This window comes from Cuculus canorus, chromosome 6, assembly GCF_017976375.1.
Source record: "Cuculus canorus isolate bCucCan1 chromosome 6, bCucCan1.pri, whole genome shotgun sequence".
In the NCBI taxonomy this organism is placed as follows: Eukaryota; Metazoa; Chordata; class Aves; order Cuculiformes; family Cuculidae; genus Cuculus; species Cuculus canorus.
Genome location: NC_071406.1, coordinates 7,726,604 through 7,753,118, shown reverse-complemented (window position 1 = coordinate 7,753,118; position 26,515 = coordinate 7,726,604). Strand labels below are relative to the sequence as shown.

The 26,515-nt window shown below is 38.5% G+C and overlaps 1 protein-coding gene across 4 annotated transcripts in view; it reads left to right on the top strand.

The window, feature by feature from the left end:
- Positions 1-26,515, top strand: part of MGAT5 (alpha-1,6-mannosylglycoprotein 6-beta-N-acetylglucosaminyltransferase) — a 133,352-nt gene that overhangs the window by 73,484 nt on the left and 33,353 nt on the right. For all 4 annotated transcript variants that reach the window (XM_054069322.1, XM_054069325.1, XM_054069323.1 and 1 more), the window contains exons 4-10: positions 101-177; positions 1,521-1,610; positions 12,291-12,362; positions 13,422-13,583; positions 15,419-15,588; positions 16,484-16,618; positions 23,319-23,452. In XM_054069322.1, coding sequence (XP_053925297.1) covers positions 101-177; positions 1,521-1,610; positions 12,291-12,362; positions 13,422-13,583; positions 15,419-15,588; positions 16,484-16,618; positions 23,319-23,452 — 840 coding nt within the window. The remainder of the gene's footprint in view (positions 1-100; positions 178-1,520; positions 1,611-12,290; positions 12,363-13,421; positions 13,584-15,418; positions 15,589-16,483; positions 16,619-23,318; positions 23,453-26,515) is intronic.

The following is a 26,515-nucleotide window of genomic DNA, read 5'->3' as shown; positions in this document are numbered from 1 at the left end:
AGTCTGAGTTGTGGATTGATGAAAATAAAAGGGAGGATTCATTAGGCTTTCTGTCAGAACTGTAAAATGAAATTCAGTTATGGTCTATGTTTCTCTTTAGATCTCATAAATGGAGCCCAAGAGCAGTGTGAATTGCCTCCTATGGATGGTTTTCCTCACTGTGAAGGGAAAATAAAGGTAACTGAACTGGTTTTAATTTTATGTGCATTCTCTTAAAAACTAAACTTGTTTTAACAGGTCACTACTCAGACAGTGGCGTAAAACAAGAACAACTGGGTCAGAAAAGAAAAAAGTATTTAGGAATGGGTGTCACTACAGCACTGTTCACCTCAAGCCTTTAACACTACTGCTAAAGAGAAACAAAGTGGCATAAAATGCCATATTATATTAAAATGCTTTATTATTTAATAAAATGCCTTATTATTACTGCTGTCTGGTTATTCAGAACTTCTTTTTGAAATGCCCTTTTTTCTTCCCCATTATGAGGCACTTGGCGTTACTCTTCCCTAGGACTGGGATTCTGTGTGTACCTCACGCCAGTCCTTCCCCGTTTTCAGCCAAACACTTGTTTACAGCGCTTGCCCTGCTTTGCCAATGGCTCAGTCCAGCTCCTTCCTTCCTCTTATCTGTTAAAAGCATCACAACTGGATTTGCACCTGGTTCTGCCTAAGTCCTATAATGCAGCTGGAAAGGCCAAATATTGAAAGCCATCAGACTTTGGTTGCAAAGGAGACGAATCCCTCTACCCCTTCAACCCGAAATTTGCAGAGATGGGTGGGTTTGCGTGTTTTTCCCCCCACATACATTTCAAATATAAGGATGCTGTACTGGGGGCCAAAAGTGGAATTGCTGGACACTTAAATATCATTGTCAAATATTACAGTTTACTTCTGAAAATGAAAACAAATAACTATAATTTCATAACAATAAAATTGTTGCCTTTTTTCCTAAAGAAAAATTCTTAGACATTAGTATTTAAACAAAATTATTCTCTTAAGTTTTAAATCTCTGGTCTGCGTTTTAATTTTTAACAAACTGGCTGCTTAGTGACTAGGTAATGCCTTATTTAAATATTAAAATATGAATTTTAATTAATTACTTCTGAAAAAATGGCAGATTCTTGGCAGAATCAAGGCAGATTTCAATCTTGGTAACTGAAATGATGTGTGAAATTCCAGAGCAAGCCTAACACAGCGGGTGGTGGGCAATGCAGTGGCTCCAGCCACACCCATACGTCTGCACACTCATCCTGTTCCCCTTTTGATATTTGTCTCTGCTTGCCTGGCTACCAGTTTGTATAAACTGTAATCACGTCTGGCATGCACTTACTTCCCCAACAAAGCTGAATGCAGAGATGCAGTATGCTGTGAAATAGCAATAAAATTCCCTTTTTGTTAGTTGTGATGTTTCTCTGATTGTAACGTAGTCGCTTGCAGCTTTCCCGTTATTGCTGAGTTCAGCGTGCAATAGTGTAGAGTTATTACTTAAACCTAACAGACTGTCTTTTTGTTCTCTTACAGTGGATGAAAGATATGTGGCGATCGGATCCCTGTTACGCAAGTTACGGTGTAGATGGGTCCACGTGCTCCTTTTTTATTTACCTCAGTGAGGTCAGTAGTCTTTTAATCTGCAGAAGGGGAACATCATAGTGCCCCGATATTTTTCGTAACTACCAACTTCTGTCGAAAGGAATTGTAACTTTCTTCAGAAAAATTCTATATAGAGGGAAAAGCTACTAAAACAGAATTATTAAGTGTGTTGCTATTGTTTGTTCCATTTGCAGACCAGAAGTCCAGGGAATTAGTGGCAGATAGGAATGGTTAGTGGCAGATAGGAATGGTTGGACTCAATGATCCAAGAGGTCTTTTCCAACCTGGTGATTCTATGATTCTGTTATTCATAAGTCCTTCAGGGGTTTCCAGCCTGAAGAATTCTTATCTTTACTACTGAAGTGATGTAAGCAGCAACTCTCCAGGGAATCCATGCTAGGTGTCCTGTCAAACTGGAGCATGAATATTACTGAGTTAGTAATATGGAGGTATTTTAGAGGAGACATTTGGTATGTAAAATTTGGGAAGTGGAACTAGGTGGTAGGTACATCCTCCTAAGCAGCGTGGCCAACTTCCTGCTTGGAGACTGTTCATGAATTGTGGAGTTACCAGAAAAAAAATGCTGAAAGCCACATTTTTGAGTGAAGTTACAGATAGATTGGCTAAAGCTTTTGGTACTCTCAGAACTGAAAGCCCAGTTGAGTACAGCTGCTTGCAAAGAACTGCGGGAGCCAGTGCATCTGCAGAACTGCAAACTAATATCAATTTTGTAGTTTCTGCAGCACTCAGGGGGACTGGGTTTCTGAATTAGGTATCTGAGATTTAAAACAGTAAGTCCCTTACATAAGTAACTCAGTCGCAATGGAAGCAGTTTGTTAATTTACTCAGTTGACTGTTATGGAACTTTTGGGGGCACTGCTTGTAATAGTTAAATACATATATGAAACGTGTATCTGAAGACATAAAAAAAGAGTGGTTTGAATCACAGATCTGACTCATTCCACTGTTGGTACCAAGTGTTGATTTATTTATGGGATATAAAGCTGGGGAAGGAAAAGGTACAGTACGACTATATTGTTTATCCTGTTATTTATCATAGGATCTAGAGATGCAGTTTCATGAAGTTGATCTAAGTTTCTACTAAAAGGTTATGTTCTAGCATCAGCAGCGTTACATTTATGCGTTAGTCACCCAAGCAGGTGCTTCATGTTTTTAATGCAGATGTATCTCAGAAATGAAGATACATGTCAACTGAATGTGAGAAACTAGTACTGTTAATGACATTTATTGGTTTGTATTTCTGTTAAATTACGGTATTTTCTGTGACAATCTTCTCCAGTCGTCAGTTTTGAAAACCCAGTTGATGCTGTTAGCTTTTTTTTTATTATAGATCTTTCAGGTCATCCTCGTGGCAAAATGCAAATGGATTCACAGAGGCCAAATGGTTGTTTTTTTCAGGGGTCTAAGGATTTGCATTTTTTCTTTTAGCAGCAATATTGAATTTGGGCAACTTCTCATTTCATGATGATACAACAGTACAATTAGTCTGTGTATATTTAGTAACTTCAGACAAAGGTCTTGTAATTTTTTTTCGAAGTCTTTTCCCATGACAGAATGTAAAACTAATATTGAGTGAGCTTGTTATTAACCTTGAGTTTAAATTTGGCATTCTGAATCCTATGATTAATTTCATGATTAATGCCCAGCAGCAGAGGTTGAAAGCTTAAATGTTTGTGAATGCAAGCATGAAATGAAATTCTAATAACAGTACAATGATGTGGATTTATGAGGTGTGTTGGCTGCTAAGGATAACTTGGAAATGCTGTTGCGAGAGTAATTTGTCAAAGTGGACAGAGATGAAGAGTTGACAGTTTATAGTATGGTTGCATAGCTGAATGATAAATGTGTCTACAGAGTTCCCCAGTCAAAACTGCTGATTTAAAATATTAAAATGCATTAGAGTGCTGGAAGGATATTCCTGTTAACATTTTTCTTTTTACTTTGAGGTTACAGGGTAGGAGTAGGGTGGTTGGGTGTATGTGCTCTGTTTGAACAGGCAATATGTACATCAAATTATGGACAACCTGAGTTTGAAAAGACAGAATATGTATCAGATTGAGCATATGTTTACTTTTGCTCTTAAAATCATCCCTATGATCTAGCGTGACAAGTGCTTGCGCTTTTTCATGCTCTTTTGGGATCTTTCTTCTTCTGAAGCAGTTCAGTTAGTGTATTAAGTTACACTCAGATAGTACTCTTCATAATACAATTTTAAATGTATAAAAGAAGGAGCCCAAAATACGTCCTTTTGGGCTGTAATGTGGGTCAGAACCACAGAGACACGAAATAACTTGCCCACAGTTTATGCAAAGGTTTAGAAACTAAGCTTGGAATGAAAGCCAGTCTCTGTGTATCTGCCCTGTGCCCTTGTTCCGTTGTCACCACACGTCTGCAAATTTGAACAAAGACAGCTAGAATGCAGGCTGCCCCAGGCTTTCCGAGCTGCCTGCACAAGTGCAAGTAGTGACTGCTCTGCCTCCTCTGGTTTGCTTTGGATGGCACTCACTCAGGAACATAAGAACAGCTCACTGAACAGTTCTCTGCTTTCCTTCTTGTGCCTTCGCTGCTTGAGCAGAATGAGAGGCAAGTGCGGAAAGCAAGAAGCAATCCAGCACTTTCAGACTTGTGGTGTATTATTTAAAGCTGTGTCCTGTACAGACTTGCAGATAAAGGAAGCTGCAAGGATTTTGTCGTTCTATCTTGCTGCTTTGCTGCTGGCATGGGATCACCCCTGTGGATGATACGCAACTGTGCAGTCCTCCTAATACTCACTGTGCTGGAGAGTTTGAAAGACTGGAGGAGACACAAATGGCCTGAATAGCGAAACCAGACTTATATTCTGTTGAATAACAGAGAAGGCAGGGATTAGAAGGAGCAAAAACTGAAAGGCCAGTCAAGCCAACTGTAAGCTTGCTGGATAGCTGGGACTTGTTTCCTTTAAACCATAGTATAAACTTGTCTATTGAGAAGAGTTACTTCCTTTTAAACTTACCACTCAGTTATGAAAAGGCAGTTATTTAACACTGTAATGTCACTAGCACAGTTATAATTTTCACGGATGGCATTGCCCCCAGGGAGAGATGAGAAAAAATGAATTTCTAGACAGCACAAAAATATATTTCACTGCAAAATGTCACTTTGCAGTTGAAGAGTGAAGCTTTTAAAAATATCTTCTAGAAAATGTGTTTTGCACACAGTTTCTCAGCTTAGCAAAAAAAAAAAAAAAGAAAAAGAAGGAGAGGTCTTATGGCTCTTTTTCTTCATCGAGATATGTGCATCCTCAGGGAGAACCGCCTGCCACCCAGCAACGGGACTAATGCTGTGCCTGCTGCTCTGCCCATAGCTGGGATGCAAAGTACCACTGCCCAGGGGTCAGTACGCTGATGTTTACCTGCTGGAGCTGGGCAGATCTCATTACAATCCCCGTCTGTGGACCTCCAGCTAGCCTGCTAGCTGCAAGTGTAATGTTTGGTACCCATCTAGAATTGGATCCAGCACTTGAAAAGATTTAAGCTGTTTCAAAGATCAGTCTTTGAGACTCTTGCTCCCTTGCTACCACCGGAGAGAATATCTGTTTTCAGTCCTTCAGGCTTGATGGAAACTGAATGCATGGTTTGGTTGCAGTAATATTTTTCTTTACAGTGTTACTTCTGCTTTGAGAGAAGTAGCAGAAACATACAAACTGAGGGTAGTTTAAAATGTTGATTTGTAATCTGAGGCATATTTTAGGGAAAACACCTAGGAATTGTAGTTATACAGGTTCCCCAAATCCTTGTGGTTTTGCTGGTTTCCTGGCATCTGAGTGGAACTCTCCCTTTCCACAACTTATACACCGTGTGAAATTTGATTTCTGGCATTAGTGATATGCATTTCTTCATTTTAATTTAACTTCAACTCCTTTGAATTCCACACAATTACTCAGAAAATTGACAAAACCGGTATTGTTGTCTGAAATGTAAAGCAGCAAGAACTTAAACTTCTTTAGTCGTCTTAGACCCTAAGAAATTGAAATGCTAATGGTAGTATTTTGTCCCCAAATCATCAATTACCACATTGGCCTGGATTTAGACAATAGTTATCTTTTCTATCTCGGTCATTTTAAACTGGGATTAGTATTTTGGAATACTTGTTAGAAAAGGCATAGAAGCTGATGTAAGAGAGGAATCAAATCTAGTGCACATTACTGAAGTTAGAAGAGAGCCCGTGTGTTGGTTGATGATTGTGTGTAAAATTTTGATGCAGTGCCACTGGGACTGTGGAAACCTAACACCCAGTGTATGGAATTAACTTTGGAAACAACCACAGTCTACAACTACTTAAAAGGAGATTGTAGAGAGGTGGGTGTTGGTCTCTTCTACCAAGTGATAGGTGGTAGGACAAGAGGGAATGGCCTTAAGCTGCATCAGTGGAAGTTCAGATTGGACATTAGGAAAAAATTCTTCACAGAAAGGGTTGTCAAGCACTGCCAGAGACTGCCCAGGGAGATGGTTGAGTCACCGTCCCTGGAGGTGTTTAGAAGGTGGGTAGATGGAAGTGCTTTACAGATGTGATTTTAGTAGTAGACAGGTATGGTTGGAGTTGATGATCTCAAAGGTCTTTTACAACCTAATGATTCTATGATTCAAATCCGAAGTTATCTATATATTCCTCCATTTCACTAAACAGGCAGGCAGTCACCTTGCACACCACAGGTTTAGTAGCACCTTCAAAATGAATACCTGTTTCTGAGGAAACAGTAAACAGCATCTAAAGGCATTGAGAATGTCACCTTCCCAGTGGGAGCAGTTCTTTCGCAGTGAATTCTCAAATACATTTTTCTACGTGAACATAATGAGTTCTTTTTCTGCTTGCTTTCATAATGCATAGTAAGTAATGTGTATGCCCCAGATACTGCAGCACTGTTTGTTTAGTTTTTTATTTCCCGCTCTGAGACTGACATAAGCTACTCAATAGCTGCACTCCACCGTGGGTGGAATTACGCTGAACGATAACACCGATCACCTGATGTGCAGAGAAAGGTGTTTCAGTTTCCCAGTGGATAGGCTGCACCTGCCTTTCTGAAGAGTCCCTGTGTTTAGAGAGAGCGCCTCTCAGCTGCTGCTTTATTAGACTCCCATCATGACTCTTCAAAGGCGTAAAGAGCTTCCTGAAATTTTGGATATGGAGAGGTGCTGGCAGAGTAGAATTTCGTTCAGTTTGGAAGAGGCTCGGACTACCTCAGTGCTGCAGATGTTTGCCAGGTTCTTGTAGCTATACTTGAAGTCCTTGCTCTGCAACGTAGCCAGGTGCTGCAATCTTGACTTCCCTTCTATTTCCGTGTGTTTTGGAGGAAGAGTTATTGGAACAGGTACCTGCACAACTTCTATAAAACATACTCTACAAATTTCTTAAGTTTGACTTTTTTTGGAGTTAAGTAACTTACAAGTAAGTGAAGTGCCTGTGAGAGTGGATTGTCTACAATAAGGGATTAGAGAAACTCTCGAGTAGAGTTTAAGCATAATCTGGGCATTCATGGCCCAGAGCAGTTCCCAAAACCAACTTTTCATGAGTTTCTGGAATTATGTAGCACTTAAATTTTGGATTTCTGAAATACAATGAAGCATAACTTTATGGAGCGAGCTACTTGTGCTCTAGATAGTGCTGTGTCTACTGCAATTCAAAACCAGGTAGGGAGCAATTCACTTCTCAGGTAGGCCCAGTTTCTTGAGCATTATCAACGACTACCTAATGCATTAGATCAGCATGGATTTCAACGGTAGGTACAGGAGGCACAGCTGGTCTGATTCAAAAATGTGATACTACAAAGATAAATACAGTGTGTTCTCAATAATAGCTTAGAGTTTATGTCACTCATCCTAAAAATGGTCAGGCTTCAAATCTGCACTTGCTGCTTCCCAGCAATCTTCTTTTACTGCTAAACTGTAGTCTGATACAACATCCTTCCTATTAGATCTTGTCATGACAGTCTAACAGTTGGTTGCTATGGAGAAAATAAGCTAGAGAAAGAACTGGTGCTAACCCAGGGAGAGGAAGGTTGTCCTAGAAAGGAGGAAGAGGATTCCTGGTTTCTTCTTTGGAGACATTTTCTGTGGTTTGTCTTAAATGATCAAATAAAATGCATAAACGAGGTGAAGAGCAGGATCCAAATGAATGCTGCTGCCCTCCTTCCCATTGCTCAGACTTAAGGCTTGTTGCATGTGGATATTCTGGAAATACAAAGCTGAAGTATTTTTACATTTCTGATGGAGATTTCATCTAGACTCGTCTTAGTGATATAATCCTTTCTGTCATCATTGCCAATGATGCAGAAAAGTTGTATATGAGTGGAACAATAGCAGATTTGTAACTGTGTACTGCAGCCCTAGCACATGCCATATCATCTTACCGTTCATAATCATATACATACACATTTATACACACATTATGTATACACACATGCTATTTTTTTTCTCCATTGTACGTGATATTTAATAATAACTTGTGTGGGCCAGGAACATTTACACGTTAATATGGTTGAGTTTTGTGCAAACTCTTTTGTTATGAGTTAGGTGATACAATACAAAATAAACCTGAAAAAGGTCCCATCCCATCCTATCTTGTCCCCCCACGTGCCACCCTCTTCTGTATTAGGAGCTTCCAGAAAATGTCTTGTAAAACAGTCTGTAATTCTTCCCTCCGCATTCCCTGCCCTCTCGCTGTCTCAACCCTACTAGTTTCAACAAAAGTCTTTGAAGAGGCTTTCTTTAGGCAATTTGGGAGCAAGAGGGGAAAAAGCAAGTTCTGGGCACCGGGTATTTTCACAGAGCTTGAAGGCTTCCCCCCAAGCCAATCAGAGCAGTTTTAGTTGTTCTTTACCTTTCTTTCTCCTGTGTCTATAATTGGAAGTTAGTACCCACCTGTACTTGCCTTACATCACTAAGTGTGGGAAAGATGGGTTGTTTTCGCTGGTATTTGCTAGGAAAAAGATAATTTCATGAGCATCCTGCGTTTTTCAACAACTCTTAACGCCCACCTTTGTTTTCAAAGAAGTTCCTATGGCAGTGGTTAATAGTCTGAATCTGACAAGAACAGCTGCAGGACGTGTTCAGAGATGATGAGCATAGCTAGAGCTACTGTTGTGGGCCATGTTTGCGTTGTGGAAGGCAACCAGGGAGATTGCTGAACTGCTCTGTTAGGAAACCATAGTTCATTTTGCTGCTCGTCTGGTTAGTGCAAACTGTTGCTTTTAGTTCTGACACAAAATAGTGAGTACTATTTCTTTACAGGATTTATCAGCAGTCTTTACTGAGGCTTTGTACTACTGTGGACCTTATTTTTCCATAGTGCAATGCAAAAAATACAGTTAACTGGAAGCTTTTTTACTTGAAATACATATAAAAATGCAGTTGCTGTAGTTTTTGAGGATCACAGCAATTAAACTTAGCAGCCATCTAGTTATCTTGTTTATGAATCATTGAATCAGCAGCCTTTTAATTCTGTAGTAGAAGCCTATCAGCTCTATTTTTTTTCCTTTTTCAATGGTTCTACGAAGACTGCCTTTGTAGACTTAGATATATCATGTAGTTATGTAGGTTGAAGTCCCTCTCCCCTTTACCAAAGCACATATAGACCGTTGATCACCTGTAGCTCTCAGTGAACAGTGGAGCAACAACTGGAGATGGAGAGAAATATGTCTGTTCCCACTGAAGACTTGGGTTTTATTGGAGCTGTGATGTTTCTTGATTACCAGGCACCTCTAAAAACAGACGTTACAACTTGTGGACACTTCCCTGCAGCAGTTTTTCACTTCTGCTTTCTTTACTCTGTATCTGCCTGATGAGATTGAGAAGTGACTTCTGGAGCATGTGCTTTAGCGTTGAGTGTTTGAGTGTTCTGCCCTCTGCCACCGCTCTAATCATATTCTGATTTTCCTCTCAATTTTTCTTGGAACCATCACTTAATTCCAGTTGATTCTTTACTTATCTGCAAGATTAACTCATGTTCTGAACAACAGAAGTTGTATTAGCGTGTTGGCCTAGTTTTGCTACCATAGTGTTTCCATCTTAGGGGTATGTATACCCCTGATCTTTTTTGCCCAACAATACCTGAATTTCACTAGTAAAGTAATCTTCGTTTGGCTGGTTTGTCAGTCAGTATTGTGCCTCACCATCCTTTCTTTCTCTTGAGTGAAAACAGTAAGTTAATAAGGTTTTTCTTCTTTCCTTTTCCCGAGGTATGTCAGATTAATTTGCTTCATCTTTGCTTTCTTGGTGCTCTTGTTAATTATTATCCCCTCATCTAACAACTCATGGTCATTGAGCCATTGGCTTATAAAAATAAGTAGGATTCTTTCCATTTTCTGTGAGAGAATGCCCATGCGTATTTCCCACTGTATTTATCAGTCTAGAAAATAACAAAACAACTGGTGTACTTTGAAGAGTATGTGTTTAAAAATCCTTTGGTGGGTTCAGTTGGTTATTGCAATGAAAAGAGGAATTGAGTGAATATCAATAAGGAAAAATGAGTGGTAGACCAGGTATGTAAGCTGATATTACTTTGAGTCTACTCTTTAAGTGTTTATTTGTGATTAGAATTGCTGTAATTTAGTTTAGACTAGTGGGAATAGTTCTAAAAGCAAAAAAAAGCCTGTATCTGTTTTTCAGTCAGTGAGGCGTCTGCTAACTGTCCTTGGCAGCTCTGAAAAATTTTCAGTTCTTTTAGTATGCCTGATGGTGCAATGTGAAATACATGAAGGCAAAAAAGGGACACGTACAGTAGTCCTTGAAATGTCATCTCTTAATAGAGATCAGTTTTAATGGCAGGAATAATTCAAAAGTTTTTATACTATTAAAAAAACACAGACAGAGTTTAGAACTGTGCGTGATTTGTAATATGATGCTTGCAGCTCTTTTCTACCACCAATTCCATGACTTATTATAATAACAGTTAGGATTGTTAATTGCTACAATTTCCAGTACATTTCCAGAGTTGGAAACCACTGAAGAATGAGATGTTTTCTAGTAAGGTTGATCAAGCCACTGCCTTCAAATGTTGTATTAAACACATTGAGTAGATTAAGTCACAGTGCTGAAATTAATGCTTCTATATAATTTGTCTGAGGAACCTAAGCTTGATACATTTCCTCTCTGTAATGAGGTTAAGATGTCTATTAATTTATTTTCATATGATTGGTCTTCTAGGCAATCATTCAGTATGATCTTAAGCATTTAATCTCTACTGCTCCAGGCTTACTGCAGCATGATTAAGCTAAAATTGTGTTTTGACAGGTCTATGACTGGGGGAACCATAAGAGCAGCTGTGAATTCAAATTCTCTGGGAGTTGTGAGCTTAATCCATAGTGATGGGGTGTCTTAGCTGGCCTACCAAGTTTTGTGTTTCTCCCTTTTCACAGTACAGTTATGTTTTTGTTCCCATGAGTTTGCCTCCAACAGCGAGATTTCTTCCCCAAAGTGAATGAGCTAAATTCATAGGCATGTGAATAATGAAAATTCTGCAAGACAAGATTCTTAGGGGAAAGCACAAGAGCTTTCAGTGACTTGCATCCATTTGCTGTTTCTTTCCTAGCTACCAGCTGATGTACCTTTTCTCCTGATAGACAATGGTAGGAATATCACATTAGCACTGGTGACGTTTCTTTAACCTTTACAACTATTAGTACTTGTGGGTATTGTTACTTACGTTAGAGCAAGTCCAAAGGAGTCCACAAAGGTGCTCAGAGGGCTGGAGCATCTCCCATATGAGGACAGACTGAGAGAGTTGGGGTTGTTCAGCCTGCAGAAGAGAAGGCTCTCGGAGACCATATATCAGCCTTCCAGTACTTAAGAGGGCCTATAAGAAAGCTGGGGAGGGGCTCTTTATCGGGGAGTGCAGGGATAAGATGAGGGGTAACAATTTTAAGCTGAAAGAGAGATTTAGTTTTGATATTAGGAAGAATTCTTTTCCTATGAGGATGGTGAGGCCCTGGCACAGGTTGCCCAGAGAAGTTGTGGCTGCCCCGTCCCTGGAGGTGTTCAAGGCCAGGTTGGATGAGGGTTTGAGCAACCTGATCCAGTGGGAGGTGTCCCTGCCCATGGCAGGAGGCATTGGAACTGGGTGATCTTTAAGGTCCCTTCCAACCCAAACCATTCTATGATTCTGTGTTTTAGTTCTGTTACTTACATCCTTCAAATAGAGTGGATTTGGTTTTAGTCTTTTGGTGTTTTGTCTAGATTGCTCCAAGGCAGAACTTTGATCCTTGATTTTCATCAGGATTTGCCTTTTAATAAAGATGTTCTAGGGAGATGGGAAATGTTCCAAAATACATACATTTTAAGGTCTAGAAGCCTAAAAAACCTGAATGCTTTTTCAAAACATTTAGGAACTGCTTGGAGAAACTGCATTTAGAGCATTTATCAACTGACCTCTGTCTTGAAAGGGCTTTATCTGCTGTATTCATTATCATGAATGAATATCTCAACGCAACTTTTGGTTCCAGATTTGCAAGGTTAAAATAGTATTGAACTGCAAAAAGTCTTTTGAGCTTTTCTTGAAAAAAAAGCAGTTTTATCTTACAGTGACTTGCTAATCAGCTGATGCATTATTTAAGCCATAGAAAAGTGTGATATAATGGCAGTGAGAGACTTTGATAGAACGGCTGAAAGTAGAATAGAATGATTTATTTTTCATATGACTGTTTTACAGGTTGAAAATTGGTGTCCTCGTTTACCTTGGAGAGCAAAACATCCCAATGAAGAAACCGATCAGAAATCAGTGGTAAGAACAATGTTAAAACATGAGAAATAATTCAGCAATTGAGATTTGTGCAAAAGATTCTGGAATCCTCTGCCACATAAATGCTAACAAGACTAGGATTTGCCATTTTTATTCCTCAGCTCCTCAAAACTGAAGGGAAACATCCTTGACTGTATATATGTGGCTTATTGTGTGTTTATTGTCTCCAGTCATTTTATCACACTGCAGTCTTGGCGGTCGATTCCCATTAAAAACATTTCTGTGTTTAAATACATAAAATATTTTGTGCAGATACTGAGAAAAATGACGAATTCATGGACTGTTTACCCGTTTTAAGTGACCATATATGAAAATGTCCATTTTTATTGATCCATCTTATATATAAAAGTGTCTTAACCTACATGGCTTATATATATTTCAGTTTTGTAGTAACATTTTGATTACTCCTCATTTCTTTTCTTTAATATAGGGTTGTTTCTAAAATGTTATAGCCTAATTGTGTAGCACTTAGATGTTGTAAGACAATTGCTGGGCTGTATATGAGCATTGCTTACATAATTTAGATATAGGATATCTCAATTTGTAAAACCGTTTGTTCTTAGATCAGTCTAGCTTTAAAATGACTATTTCATTTAAAATCTGTACTCTAATAGTGTTTCTTCCTTCAATGGTATAATGGGAGACTTCTTTGTAATTGGAAGATTCATGATATACCTGAATCCATGGTATGCTGTTCCGATTTTATTTTGTGTCTTAGAGATACTTCAACCTCATTTTGAAGCACTTGAACAAAACCAAACCTTGTATTGCAGAAATAAAGACATTATGAAACATTGCAAACGTGTTCTGGGGCTACAAAACACTACTAATAAAAATAACAGTGATTTATATGCTTAGAAATGTCTGTTCAAAGGTATCTTAAATGAACTAAAGTCACCTTGACATTAGCGTTAGAAATGTATCTTAAAAAAAAAAAGAATGTAAAGCACAGACTTTACATATGAGAAGTTTTGTCACTGCTGGAAAGTATACTATTTGAAGAATAATATATTGAGGGTTTTTTTAATGCTTTAATTGCAGGCTGAAATTCGTATCAACTTTGATAATCTCTACAAAATGATGTCAAGGCATGAGGAATTCAGGTGGATGATGTTGCGCATCAGACGAATGGCTAATATCTGGATTGAAGCAATTAAATCACTTGCAGAAAAACAGAATTTGGAGAAGAGAAAACGGAAAAAGGTAAATGTAAACATTTTTCATTCCTGCCTCTTGCAGGCATACAGGCTCTTTTAAACTTCTTGTTTCTGAAGTGACTTCAGGGTGGAAATACAAGATATGTTTAAAAGGCTCATGTTTTTCCTTGTCCCTCTTTTCAAGAAGTATCTTACTGTTTGAAATTACTGTTACAATGGATATTTGCGTTACAAATACTTTTACATACTTTCCTTGAGTCAATCTTTGAGTAAATTTTCTAACATCTTTAATTTTGGATAACATAGAGAGTTTCTAAAGGGGAAAACTGTGAATTTACTGCAAGCTGATGACTGCAGTCCGCTGTCATAGAAAACAACAATTGTACATGGTTTTTTCCAAAATTGAGACTTCAAACGACGAATTTCTGGTTTGGATTTGAGTAGAATTAAAGTTGACCATGACTTTGGATTGGATCAATTTAGGCCTCCTGTAACAAGTTCAATTTAAAACCCATGAGTTTCTCAAAGTGAAAAGTTCTGTTTTATTTGATTGAATTTCTGGGGTTTTTTTAATTATCTCATCTAGTTATGATAAAGCCAAAAGCTGTAATGTCAACACTGGTTTCTCTTCCTGCTTTGTTCTTACTGGAGCCAGTCCTGCCTGACAACAGGCCTTGCACAGTTACGTTTCTACTGTCTCTAAAGCCTGGCTGGCTGCAGCTCAGCTCCTTGCTTGAGGTTCTCCGTCCTCGTATGAGATCTGGGCTCTGCCCATGACAGGGGATTTGGAACTAGATGATCCTTGAGGTCCCTTCCAACTCCAACTGTTCTGTGATTCTACATTGCAGCTCTGATGTTTGTCACGTACTACAGTCCTTGAGTAGGCTCACCCTCTGTCACAGAGCAACCCTTCTCTTTCAAGCAGCCCTCCAATCTGTTTTATTAAAGGAATAGAATATGAGAGTACTTAAACTCAAGAATACACAGAAGCTGTATTGTCCAGCACAGGTGGTTTTGATGGGATGCTCTAGTGCTTATTCACAGCTTTTATTCACTTATTCACTCCTTTAAGGTTGCTCTGTAAAACATAAAATGGTCTCATTTTAGTACATCCAATTCTGGGACCTGTGAGACATTACAGCAAAAATGGTTTTTTGAATGTTACTCCTTCTTAAAGAGCTGGGGGAAAGGGTTTTGGTGTTTGGGAGTTTTTGTGGTTGGCACTGTATGTACCCACACTCAATTAACAGTCCAGGTATGTACTGAAGTGTTTTGAACTCAACTTTTGTGCTTCCTTAGAGAGGCAAGTGTAGATTTCAAGGCGCTAAAGGGAAAACTCTCCTGCAGCGGTAATGAAGATGAGAGGTTGGGAAAGCATCCTGTTATTATTACGCAGTCCTTCCAAGTTAGAATCATAGAATGGTTTGGGTTGGAAGCGACCTTAAAGATCATCCAGTACTGATTGCCTCTGACCTAGGAAGGGTCACCTCCCACCAGACTAGGCTGCTCAGGCCCCCATCCAACCTGGCCTGCAGAGTACCCTTCCTTAACCGTGCTGTCTTGCATAAGCACGTATATCCTACCTCAGAATATAAGGAGTTATTCAAGCAGAATAAAATAATGTGAGCCACAACTTCCTGTGCAGAATTATAGATTATTTTGTGAATAGCACCACTGTTTCATTACTGATCTGATGGCATATAATGGGGCAAAGCAATACTGTAACATTTGTGTAGCTGCTGTTCTAGAGATCCTTTGCAAAATGAAGTTATTGGGGTGATTTTTTTCCCACAGTTGGAATTTAGTAGAAACAAAAAATGCCATGAGGTATGCTAGCTGCACATTTAATGCAGATAACTAACATATGACTTTCCTTTCCAGATTCTTGTTCATCTGGGGCTTTTGACAAAAGAATCTGGATTCAAGATTGCAGAAAATGCGTTTAGCGGTGGCCCACTTGGTGAATTAGTCCAGTGGAGTGATTTAATTACATCTCTCTACTTACTGGGCCATGACATCAGGATTTCAGCTTCACTGGCAGAGCTCAAGGAGTAAGGAGATTACTTTCACTTTTGAAACTGGAATGCGAAAAAAAATGAATTGTAAACTCTTGAAGCTTCTATTAACAGTGTATAATTTCTTGAAGCATAAAAGGAAAATGATAATTCACTAAACAGACGATAAGATTATTTTCATGAGCTAAGTATATGTGCTGTGAAAAGGATAATGTGTTTTCATTGTAGCTTCAGGCTCCTGAGAGTTCATAAATGAATGTTGTAAAATTCAGTTAAGCGGCTTATTCCTCAACATTCCAAGAGCTTTAACCAGCTGCAATGGGAAATATTACAGAACAACCTAGTTCTGTGTCCTCATCTTCAGTTTCTGCTATTCTCCACTCAGTATATGATTTTTAAGATAAAGATTTGAATCCTTTAAACACATTACATTTGATGTAGTTAATTGCTTATATTAGGTCAAATTACTGCCTCGCTCATCTTTGTCTTTCTTTGCACACTAGTTCAGTTTTAGGCATAAAACATCCGTTTTAAGCTTGAGCACATGCACATTTTCTCTAGCTCTCGTTTTCTTATAACAAATATGACAGCATCATTTTATAGAGAGCTCTTATGCTATAAAGCTGTCAATAGTAGTCAGAAATTATTTAAAATCATGTCAAAGCACACTATTTTTAAACATTCCAACCATATTACTTTCTTGTTTAAACTAGATGAGGTTTTTAGTGAAAATGAGCACTTTACTGATGTATAAACAGCTCTTTAATAAATGCTGAGCATCTTTAGCATGTGAATGTTCCTGATTTGGAAAAGATAAGAGTAAGGGGTTTTTTTTGGAAAGGGGAATTATTGGTGTATATATAGTATTACAGCATTTATTCAAGGTATTTGGAAAGTAATACTTTTCCATATTCCTTCTTTCTTTTTTTAGGATTATGAAGAAGGTTGTGGGTAACAGATCTGGCTGCCCCACCCAAGGAGATAAAGTTGTAGAACTCATTTACATTGATATCGTGGGACTCACCCAGTTTAAGAAAACCCTTGGTCCGTCGTGGGTACATTACCAGTAAGTGTAACGCTTATTTGACCTCTTAACTGCTTTGTTAAAGAGCTTTTGTTGATTAACACATGCCAAAATACCGAGATGAGTACATCCATGTGAAATTGAATTTATTTAAAAATAAATTTTAGTGCTCTGTTGTCTTTCATTCTTATTAATAAAGGGATTATTACCTGTTTGTTGTGTGCCATCTTTATCCACTCCAGCAAGTTTGGGATTCTTGGATTCAAACGTTTTTAACCTTAATTAATTATATTATTTACTGAGTCATCTTTGTGTTTCTTTCTCTCCCTTCTTTGCATTCTCCCCCCCCCTCCACGCTTTTGTTATATAAATTAGTAGGTGAGCTGAGAGGCTGTTGGATTTTGTTGTTTAGTTTGAATACCAAAGGTACGTTTTGCTTGTCGATGTTTGTACCCATGCTGGGCTGGTGACTATGAAAATTTGTCTTTGCTGATTGCATTGCCCAACAACAGCAATGCAATTTTTTCTGTTACGTCTCTTAAGGTGCTGAGCAGAGAGTTGGATTCAAGGGTAGGTCTAAAGAATAAACCTGCTGGTAACGGTAGTTGCTGTTCCTTCTGAAATCTATAAGCATCTTTCCATTAGAAATGGAAGATGTTAATCACAAGAAATTACTTTGTATGGTCTCCTTAGTGTCTGCAGTTTTAGAACCACACTTGTTCTTGTCAATAACTTTAAATCAGCGAGCATCCCGTGTGTTGTACAAACACACATCAACATGAAGCAAAACCAAATCTAAATTACTGACTTTGATTTTCCTATACCTAATCAAATTAGCTGTGTTTCATGATCTGTAAAGTCCAGTCAATCCTACTTGAAGGAAAGCATTGAAAGGTGTTCACTGCTGGCAGAAAAATTGTTTTCTCTCAACCTTAGGATTTTCTATAATATTGGATCTTTTCAGTGTAATTGTAAATGACAGTACTGTGATCAATGTTTCAGATTAGATTAGTCTTAATCTCTTTTTTGAAGCAAAGGAGTAAATGGATATTCTGGTTTTTAGGAGCCTGCTAATAAAGATAATCCCATTTTCCACTGAGCTACAGTTGGTTGTCTGTCTGCCAGATGTAATTGTCACTAGGTGATCACACACAGCATTGTGGTCAGGATACAAAACCATACTTAGAAATTTAAAATGTTCTTCCCTTTTTACTTTGAATTTCCTATTTGATATATTTGGTAATGAAGATACAGAAATACACCATGACATGGAGATTATTGGCTTAGCTCTTCAATTTTTCTTGCTTATTTCATGAGTCATTGAATCTTAAGTTATTAGTCTGTTTTTCATTGATTCTTAATTTGTGGTAATGACTGACTTTTCATGGTTTAGGAGAACAGAATCAAATTTAACTCTAAATAAATACCTTAGGGTACTGTAGGAGTTACTGTTAGCCTTTTGAAGAAGATAAAAATTACTTAATGCCTGTGTTCTACAACACTGGATTTTATGGGATGGAAGCAGACCTCATTTAATTCATATCCTTGCTGAAAAGTAGATTGGGTGTGTTTGTCCTTATTATTTGCCTAATCTTTTACTGAAGACTCCAAAAGATGGCCCAGCCATTGTTTTATATTGTTAAGCTTTTCTTTAAAATGTTTTTCTTGACCTGATTTCTTGCAAACTTCTCATCGCTGTTTATTCAGTTATGATTCTGGGGAAGAAATTGCTTCTTTCCCCTCTCTGGCAACCTCTAGAACATCTTATGTACTGAACTTTCCTTCAGTTTGCTCTTTTTCACAGTAAATTCAGGGCTCGGATCACTCCTTAGAATTCAGATTTTGTAGACCTTTCACCAAACTCAGTGCATTTGTTGGCATTCTCTCTAATTACTCGATACTGTTCCTCAAGTTCAGTATACGAAACGACTTCTACAGTGTAGCAAAGATTACCAGAATTGATTAGAGCAGAACAATTAATTTGTAGCTTCGTGCAAGCTGTCTCCTGCTCAAAGATTCTCTTGCAATCAGGGTTTTTTTTTTTCTCAGCATCCTGAGTTACCTGATAAATATTGTCATCAAACTCCAGCGTAAGAGCATAATTACATAGTTTTGTTTAATTCATTCCAGTAAAATAAACATTATCGCAACTGAAACTCCGTTATATCCCTTGTTCTTTACAAACTTGGCTTTTTTAGGCAGTTGTATTTAATGTCAGTAGAAATAGTTCTTTGCCTTGAAAGAAGTATTTTGCTTTATGCCATAGAGTTTTTCAGCAGATGTACTGGTCTGCTCAGTCTGGTTTATGCAGACTAGACTCAAAAAAACAAAGAAAGACTTGTTTATTCACTTAATATTGGAATCAAGTGGTCGAGTACACCTATGCCTTCAAAACAGTCTCTTGGTAAGAGTGACGTTTATAATCTTTGCAACTGAACTTGAGCACTGAGGAAGTTTTTGGTGATAACAAATCAAGAACTGCTAACTCAGAAGGGTAATCCTGCTACTCCGAGGGGGGAGCATTTCAGAACAACTGAAATACTGCTTTGTACACTGGAGATCTGTAGTGCCGTTGACTCTTGATATTATATGCTTTATCTGTGGTAGAATTGGTGCTGTAAATAGCATGAGTAGAGCAAAACAGATCTCATTTTTGAGTGCACCTTGTTTTCAAGCTGTAGAATGCCTGGACGTGCTGTATTTTTCACTTCTGAAGTCTGATTGTTTTGCAGTTTATGTGCAATGAAGCAACGTAAAAATTAGTAGCTTAATATAGTTTGAGGCATGCAGCTCATTGCCTTTCTTAGCACCCGCATCCTCCATCCAGCATATAAGAATCTGGTGTTTTTTTCATTTTTCTGCAGTCTCTCTCGCAATGACTCATTCCCATATGCTGAAAATCCAACTGGCTTTATTCTTGAAATAAATTAACATGACAGCTATCCTGAAAAATGAGCAACATTCCTGCTGCTTACATGCTCTCTAGCATACATCTGGGTTTAGGAGGATTATTTTCTGATTAAGTTTTTGCATTTTTAAATGCAAGTACCGAGTGACCTGAAGGTTAATGCGTGCATCTGCAAGGATTTCGATGGGCAGATACAGACTGCTCGTGATCTGAGCTGGCTGGGACATAAGCCAGAACAGTCTGGAGTCTGCGGAACTGTGGCTCAGCTCAATGCACCTACAAAGCTTACAAACCAGAATCAGTTGAGTTTTGACCAGCCTGCTCCCAGGAAGATGTTTGCAAGCACTGGCATATCGGTACCCTTTATTTAACCGTTTATGCTGGCATAGGCACCAATTGCTGACAGCGATGGCTGTTGCTGGACAACATTCTTGTGTAGACAAATATGAAGCGTGTCTAAGTAGAGTAAAATTATAACCTCATATGGGACAAGGATGTGACTAAGTGGGTATAAACATGTCCACTAAGACAGCCCAGTTCTGATGGGGCCTGCAGGAAAGCTGGGGAGGGGCTCTTGATCAAGGATTGCAGGGATAGGATGAGGGGAAATGGGTTTAAGAGGAAATAAGGGAGATTTAGGTTAGATATTTAAGGAAGCAGTGTTTTACTGTGAGGGTAGAGAGGCATTGGCACAGGTTGCCCAGAGAAGTCGTGGAAGCCCCATCCCTGGAGGTGTTCGAGGCCAGGTTGGATGAGGTTTTTGAGCAACCTGATCCAGGGGAAGGTGTCCCTGCCTATAGCACAATGTTCTGTAAGCTCCCTTCCAACCCAAACCATTCTGTGCTTGTGCTTATGCCCAATATTGATGGGAAAAAGTCACTTAAAAAATTTTGATAATCCTAGGTTTCCTTGAATTTTTTTTTTCATAAGACCCCAAAATTGTCACTTCTAATATGTTAGAAGAAAGAAGACTTTAAATGGATGTTTCTATACACAGTTCACTACCCACCAATCCTCTTTTTAATTAGTCATTGGAAAGGCTAATGGGTCTGACACCAATTCCAAGGCATTCTGTAATTCCTTGCAACTTCCTGCTAAAGAAAGGTGGTACTTTAGGATGGAGGGGGCAACAGAGTGAAAATCTGAAGTTAAAATCATACTAAATCAATATTTTTATTTAAAATAGATCCCTGCTTTATAAAGATCTTGATTTGCCATTTTCAATTTTTTTTTTTTTTTCACTTCAGAAATGCTAAAACACTAGATGTAAAATCAAGATTTTGTTTTAAAATGGATCCATTGAAAGAGTTTTAAACCACTAAGTGGAACAAACGAATAATATGGTACCTGGGCAGACAATTGAGGTATTCCCACCTATGTGAAAATATCAGTTCACAATACCACTTCTTTTCTGCTACATTTTCAGGATTAGATTCATCACTTGAAACTTTGATCTCTCACACCATTTCTGCAGACGCTTGTACTTTCTGCTGTGATCTTCTCTTTCCTGACTTGACTTTGTGCCAGAGTAATGTAAATAGTTTTTGGTTTCCCTGCTTCCTGGTTTAGCATCGTTTCTGTTGCATCACCTTTCCTGTCCTGCTCCAGAGACCCAGTATGTGTGGACAAAGTTCCACATCTTTCTGTGAACAATTAGTGCTACGTACCTGACATCTGCATACAGGAAAAAGCAAGGAAACAAAGCGCTTTGAAATGATCACAAGCAATGTAGCACTGGTTACATGCACAACTTGACAAACTCCGGTGATGTTGCAGTTTCTTAGTAGCTTTCACCCATTTTTCATTCCTCTGTACTCAAGTACCTGGCCAAGAGCTGTATGTTTGATAAGAATTTTGTTTTAAGGCCTGCCAGGAAATAAGAGCGCTTTTATTACTGAATGATTCATCAGTGCAGAAGTTGTTTTGGTCCTGCTGGAGTATTTTGTATGATGCAGAGATAATTGCCGCTGTTGTAAAATATTTTCATTGAGAACAGTTCACATAAAACATTGCACAGAAACTGATCTGTCAGCTTTGTTGTTTCGTGAATCATAATGTGTTGTATATTTTGACTTTCTTCTGCTTGGAAGATCTCTCTGAAGATTAAAAATGAAGTAAATTTGCTCTATTTATATTTTCAAATACAAAGCTGGCATTTCATATGAGAGTTTAAAAGTTCCTGTTGGTTTTTTCCATTTCCAAATTTAAAGGGTGCTTTAGAGAAAGGAGCAACATATGAGAAATATGTAAACATAATTTTGAAACTAAATGCTTTTATCTTCTAAAGCTGGAAAGTGGTTGGAGCAAAGTTCTTTCACCTTTTGCGGGCCAAATACTTTCACAGCGTGATGTGAAACCCTGATGTGTTACCGAACAGAACATACATGGGATTTGGGCACAGGAAATGTTGAAGGCTGAGAAATCTAGCTATTTTTAATGGTAACTTTTGCCGCTTCTTCTCTTCTCTGCTGCCTGTGAAGTTGTGTCCCTTCCGTAGTGTGTACAGACAAGTGATACAGGGACATCCCACTGGATCATGCTGCCCAAGGCCCCATCCAACCTGGTCTTAAACACCTCCAGGGATGGGGTGGCAGGCACAATACTCTTGGGCAACCTGTGCCAGCGCCTCACCACTCTCATCGTGAGGAAATTCCTCCTTATGTCTAGTGTAAATGTGCCTCTCTCCAGCTTACACCCACTGCCCCTGGTCCTATCACTACAAGCCTTTGTAAAAAGTCCCTCCTCAGCTTTCTCGTAGGCCCCTTTCAGATACTGGATGATGTAGGAACACATCCTGTGTAAGTCTTCTCAGTTAAGTTTGGGGGCAGCTAGAGGATGTGGTAGGGTCAGCACCATAAAACCCATTGTAGTGAAGCATAAAACTCCATTTGCAGTGGAGCTAATGATCGGTATGACGGCCATAAAGTTCCAGTCCAACCCGTATCAAAGGTTTGCCAGGCTGCATTCTGGAACCATAACTTCTGGTATCTGTATGCTATACTGTGTGCCCTCTTATTCATATTGTGTCTTTTTTCTCTCTTTTGTGTACTCTGGGGTCTTCTTGGAAAGGAGCTCCTTGTAAAAGAAATAATGTTTTTCTTAAGGAATTAATAAGACTTTAAATAAAGGACTGTGTGACTCTTTTATCCCAGACCCTTTGTAAGCCAGTGCCAAGATTTCTCTCAGTTGTAGACTGGTTGTTGCACCTATTGGACTTTTATATTGTTTCTTCAAAAGTCTGTTACAAAATGTTTCATTAATAAATAAATGGCCTGAATGACTGCAAACATTCAACAAATTAAACTCTTCAGTGCTTCTCCAGTAGGTCTGATAGACCCAAAAGTCAGAACCTGGAGACTAAATACAATTGTCTAAAGACAAAGTACTATTCTGCTCTAATTGGCATGTGGCCCTTGGATGTTCCATTGATTTTGTAGTAATGAGTGAGAACATCATAAAATAGATTAATAATACTCTCTTCTGCCTAGATTCTGCTTCAGAGCCCCAAGAATGTAGGTGACCATAGTAGCATTCTCATAAGCTCTACTTGGGTGTTCAAGCATAGCTTCATTCTGCGAGAACAAAGAAACCTGAAATAAGCTCCAGGGTTGCTATTTGAATGTCTGATATATCCTTGAATTTGCTGATCGGAATGTCTTTGTAAATGTGCTATGAACAAAAATGTTTGAAATTCAAATGTACCTTAGATTTCTAAATCATCCACTGTTGCAAATAAAAGCAAAATACATCTTCTTAATTATAACTATGTATATCTACACACACGCTTATATGTACATGTATATTACCTACGGTATTTTTTCTTTTCTCTTTTAGGTGTATGCTGAGAGTCCTGGATTCCTTTGGAACTGAACCAGAGTTTAACCATGCCCACTATGCCCAGTCTAAAGGCCACAAGACACCATGGGGAAAATGGAACCTTAATCCACAGCAATTTTATACAATGTTCCGTAAGTATCCCTGTGTTTATAAATCATTTGAGTTTTTTTTTTTATTATGAAAGACAAGTTAACAGTTTAAGAAATTGCAGCTGTTAAATGGGTAGTATGGTAAATGCCAGTGTCTGAACTATGCAAAAGTTATATCGTGTTTTCATCGAACAATCAGAAAATAACAATATCAACTTAATATGACAGAAGGGAACTTTATTCTCAAGGTAACTGTGAAAACCGGCGAATGGCTTTTCATTCAAGCATCAGAGAGTTTGCTTTTGTTTGTTTTGCCTTCTCAAATCCTGCAGTAGGATTTTAAGGAACTTGCTAAGTGGCATTTTTATAAACTGCACTCTTAAATTTCATCATGTTAAAACTGAAGTTTGTGACTGTTGCATTTCTGCTTTTTTCCCTCCCAATAATTGAGCAACAGTTGGCTATTTCTTCTATGCCGCATTCATAAAGTAGCAAACAGCAAAACCAATTTTTGTCTCTATTTTTTTTGTGGGTCTTTTAAAATTTTCACCTAGCTTGTTCTCATGGTGTGTCTTCATCCCGTGGTGAACTGATTAACGTTTTTTTTTGTCAGCTTTGTATAAAACTATTGAAAAACAAGTAGGAGATTTCATCATTGCTGTGGATCTTTGAAGTGCTGTTCAGCATCTTTTTAAAAAAAACTAACCTAAAAAAAGAAACAGAACAGAAAAAGAAATTAAATTTTGTATAAAACTGGGTCAGATTAAACGATCACAGTGATCTGCTCCAGCTCTAGTCTTTGACTTTACGGCACTAGGTTGTAGAATCAAAGGATCTTTCTCTTGCATGTCGTTGTAGTGGTTCAAGTTTGCTGTCTCTGAAAAGTGCAGAAAGAGTCCCTGCTGCCAGCTAGCTTGAGAGTAAGTGAAGCTTAGGAAAGAGAAAGTGCATGCTGTCGTATGCAGCAATTTCTCAGCCCAAGGCTGTAAAGAAACACTTGCTGGTGACCAGCTTAACTTCCCCTGTTAAGTGGTCCCTGTGACACTAAGTTTGGGGTATGTACTACTCTCTCTCATCAGACTACATAGGAAAGGCTTTCAAGCTTTGCTTTTCACAGAAGAGAGTCTGGTTGACTTGCTTTGATTTCAGTTGCCCTGTAAGATTCTTGAGAGAGGCATATTTTGTCTGTCAATGTTTGCTGTGCAAGTTTTTCCAGAGAAATGTAAGTGAGGGTTGTTCTAAAGATGAAAGGCTGCATTCACAGTTGTTTCAAGGCAAGTAACAAAACGTGTGGTGGGGAAATGTGGCTTGGAAGTGATTGCAGAATTTGTGTCTGGACATGAGTAAGCGGAGTTTGTTCCATAGCCACAAGGTTTGCTTGTATTTATTGATTTATGTCCTAAATGGAAAAGAAGCTGAAAGCTCAGTCGTGCTGTATTTTAGTCCAACTCTTGGGAAGTTTGTGTGTGAGGTCCTGTTCAAGGTAGCACCAAGGGTGATGATGCAGTTGAGGAAAATCATTACATGAATGCACTCCTTAGTCCTACTCCATGAAATGCAGGGGAGAAGAATTTCTCTTTAGAGGAGATCTCTGTTGTGGCAGTATAGATCACTGTTACAGTCTTTGGGTAAATCACAGCAAATTTTCAGAAGAGTATGAATATATTGGAATTTCAGTAAATAACCATTTTCAGTTTTTACTACCAGAGGTGGCTGCTGCTTTTCCTTTGCAGGAAGAGTGGTAAAGAGATGGCAAGCAACCTCTCTGTGAAGCAGAAGTGATTCCTCTGCTATAGTTTGTTCAGAAATTTTGTTGCTTTTTGTACGAGGTGCGGAAGAGCCAGTGTTCTGGGATACTTGAAATTTATTTTTGCTTTTAGTTCTCTGCTGCAGAGATAGCACCATCTTTATGGGGTGGTGATTAAAAATGGATGTTATGCATCAGTAAATATTTTACGGCAGACTGGAACCCTGGACCGCTTCCCGAGATCCCAGGACTCTATTATGTTTTGAGAACTCTGATTAGAAGGGCAGAAAATTATTACTGAGCAACAAGCTAGCCATGTTCAAACCTGTGGCATATTACCAAGTGCTTTACTGTTCTCTGAGCTTTCCAGAAGCATGAAGGGCTTTTTTCTCTTTTTGTTTTTTTTTTTAATTTTAATTCTTTTATGAAAAGTAACAGCACTGGTGCTTTGAAAACTGCATGATCTTGCTTAAATAACCACGTGCTTCCTGTCAGTGGTGTTTGAGGCACTGAATCCCTAAGTGCTAACTTTAACAAAAGTTTATTTTTCTTTTGAGCGTGTGCTGCCTTGCCTCTCCTTTGAATGCAGTTTCTCATCCAAAAATATGAAGGGATGGAAAAATGCCCCTTTTCAGGCATATTTGCAACGTGCCATTTGCTGTGTTAAATACTAAGAAGTTTTTGGGTCTCATTTGCTGTTGCTGGGGCATCTTTTGTGAGAAAGAGTAATTGTCATTTGAAAGATGAAATGTAACAGTAAAGGGAAGTGAGCACAGGATATGATTTCTCTTGTTCTACTGCAGTATCCACTTGGCTGATTTTCAGGAATTAAAAAGCAAAACCTCATAATTGCAACAGAATTTTATGTTGTTTTTGAACTCTGACCATAGGTTTACATTGCCTGTATCATAGGTTCCTGGGGCATTGTCTTTGGGTTTTTTTTATGTTTTAGGGGTTTTTTTTAACATTGCAAAGTGTGCATGGTAAGAAGCTGTCAGCTTGTGTGCCAGGATTTAAACGGGAGGCTTATAGATGAGATCTTGGTGTTTATTGCAGACTGTCTCTGTGTAAACCTGTAAGATTATGACACTTTTTAGAGGGGTGCAAAATCCCACATGTTGGAGTAATTTTTATATAGTAGGGATGTATTTTACCTGAAGCCTTGAGTGTTGAAGCCCATCCCTGGAATTGAACAGGTCTTGTTTTAATAAGCCTATAGGTCTGCGTCTTTATAGGAGAAGAATATTGTTGGATGTCACCGCTAGAAGAAGAGCAAGAAAGGCTAAAAATAACATAGAAAACTAAGAGAAGATTGCGTATCGTTTGCATGCACTTTATTTGACTGGGCACTAGATTAA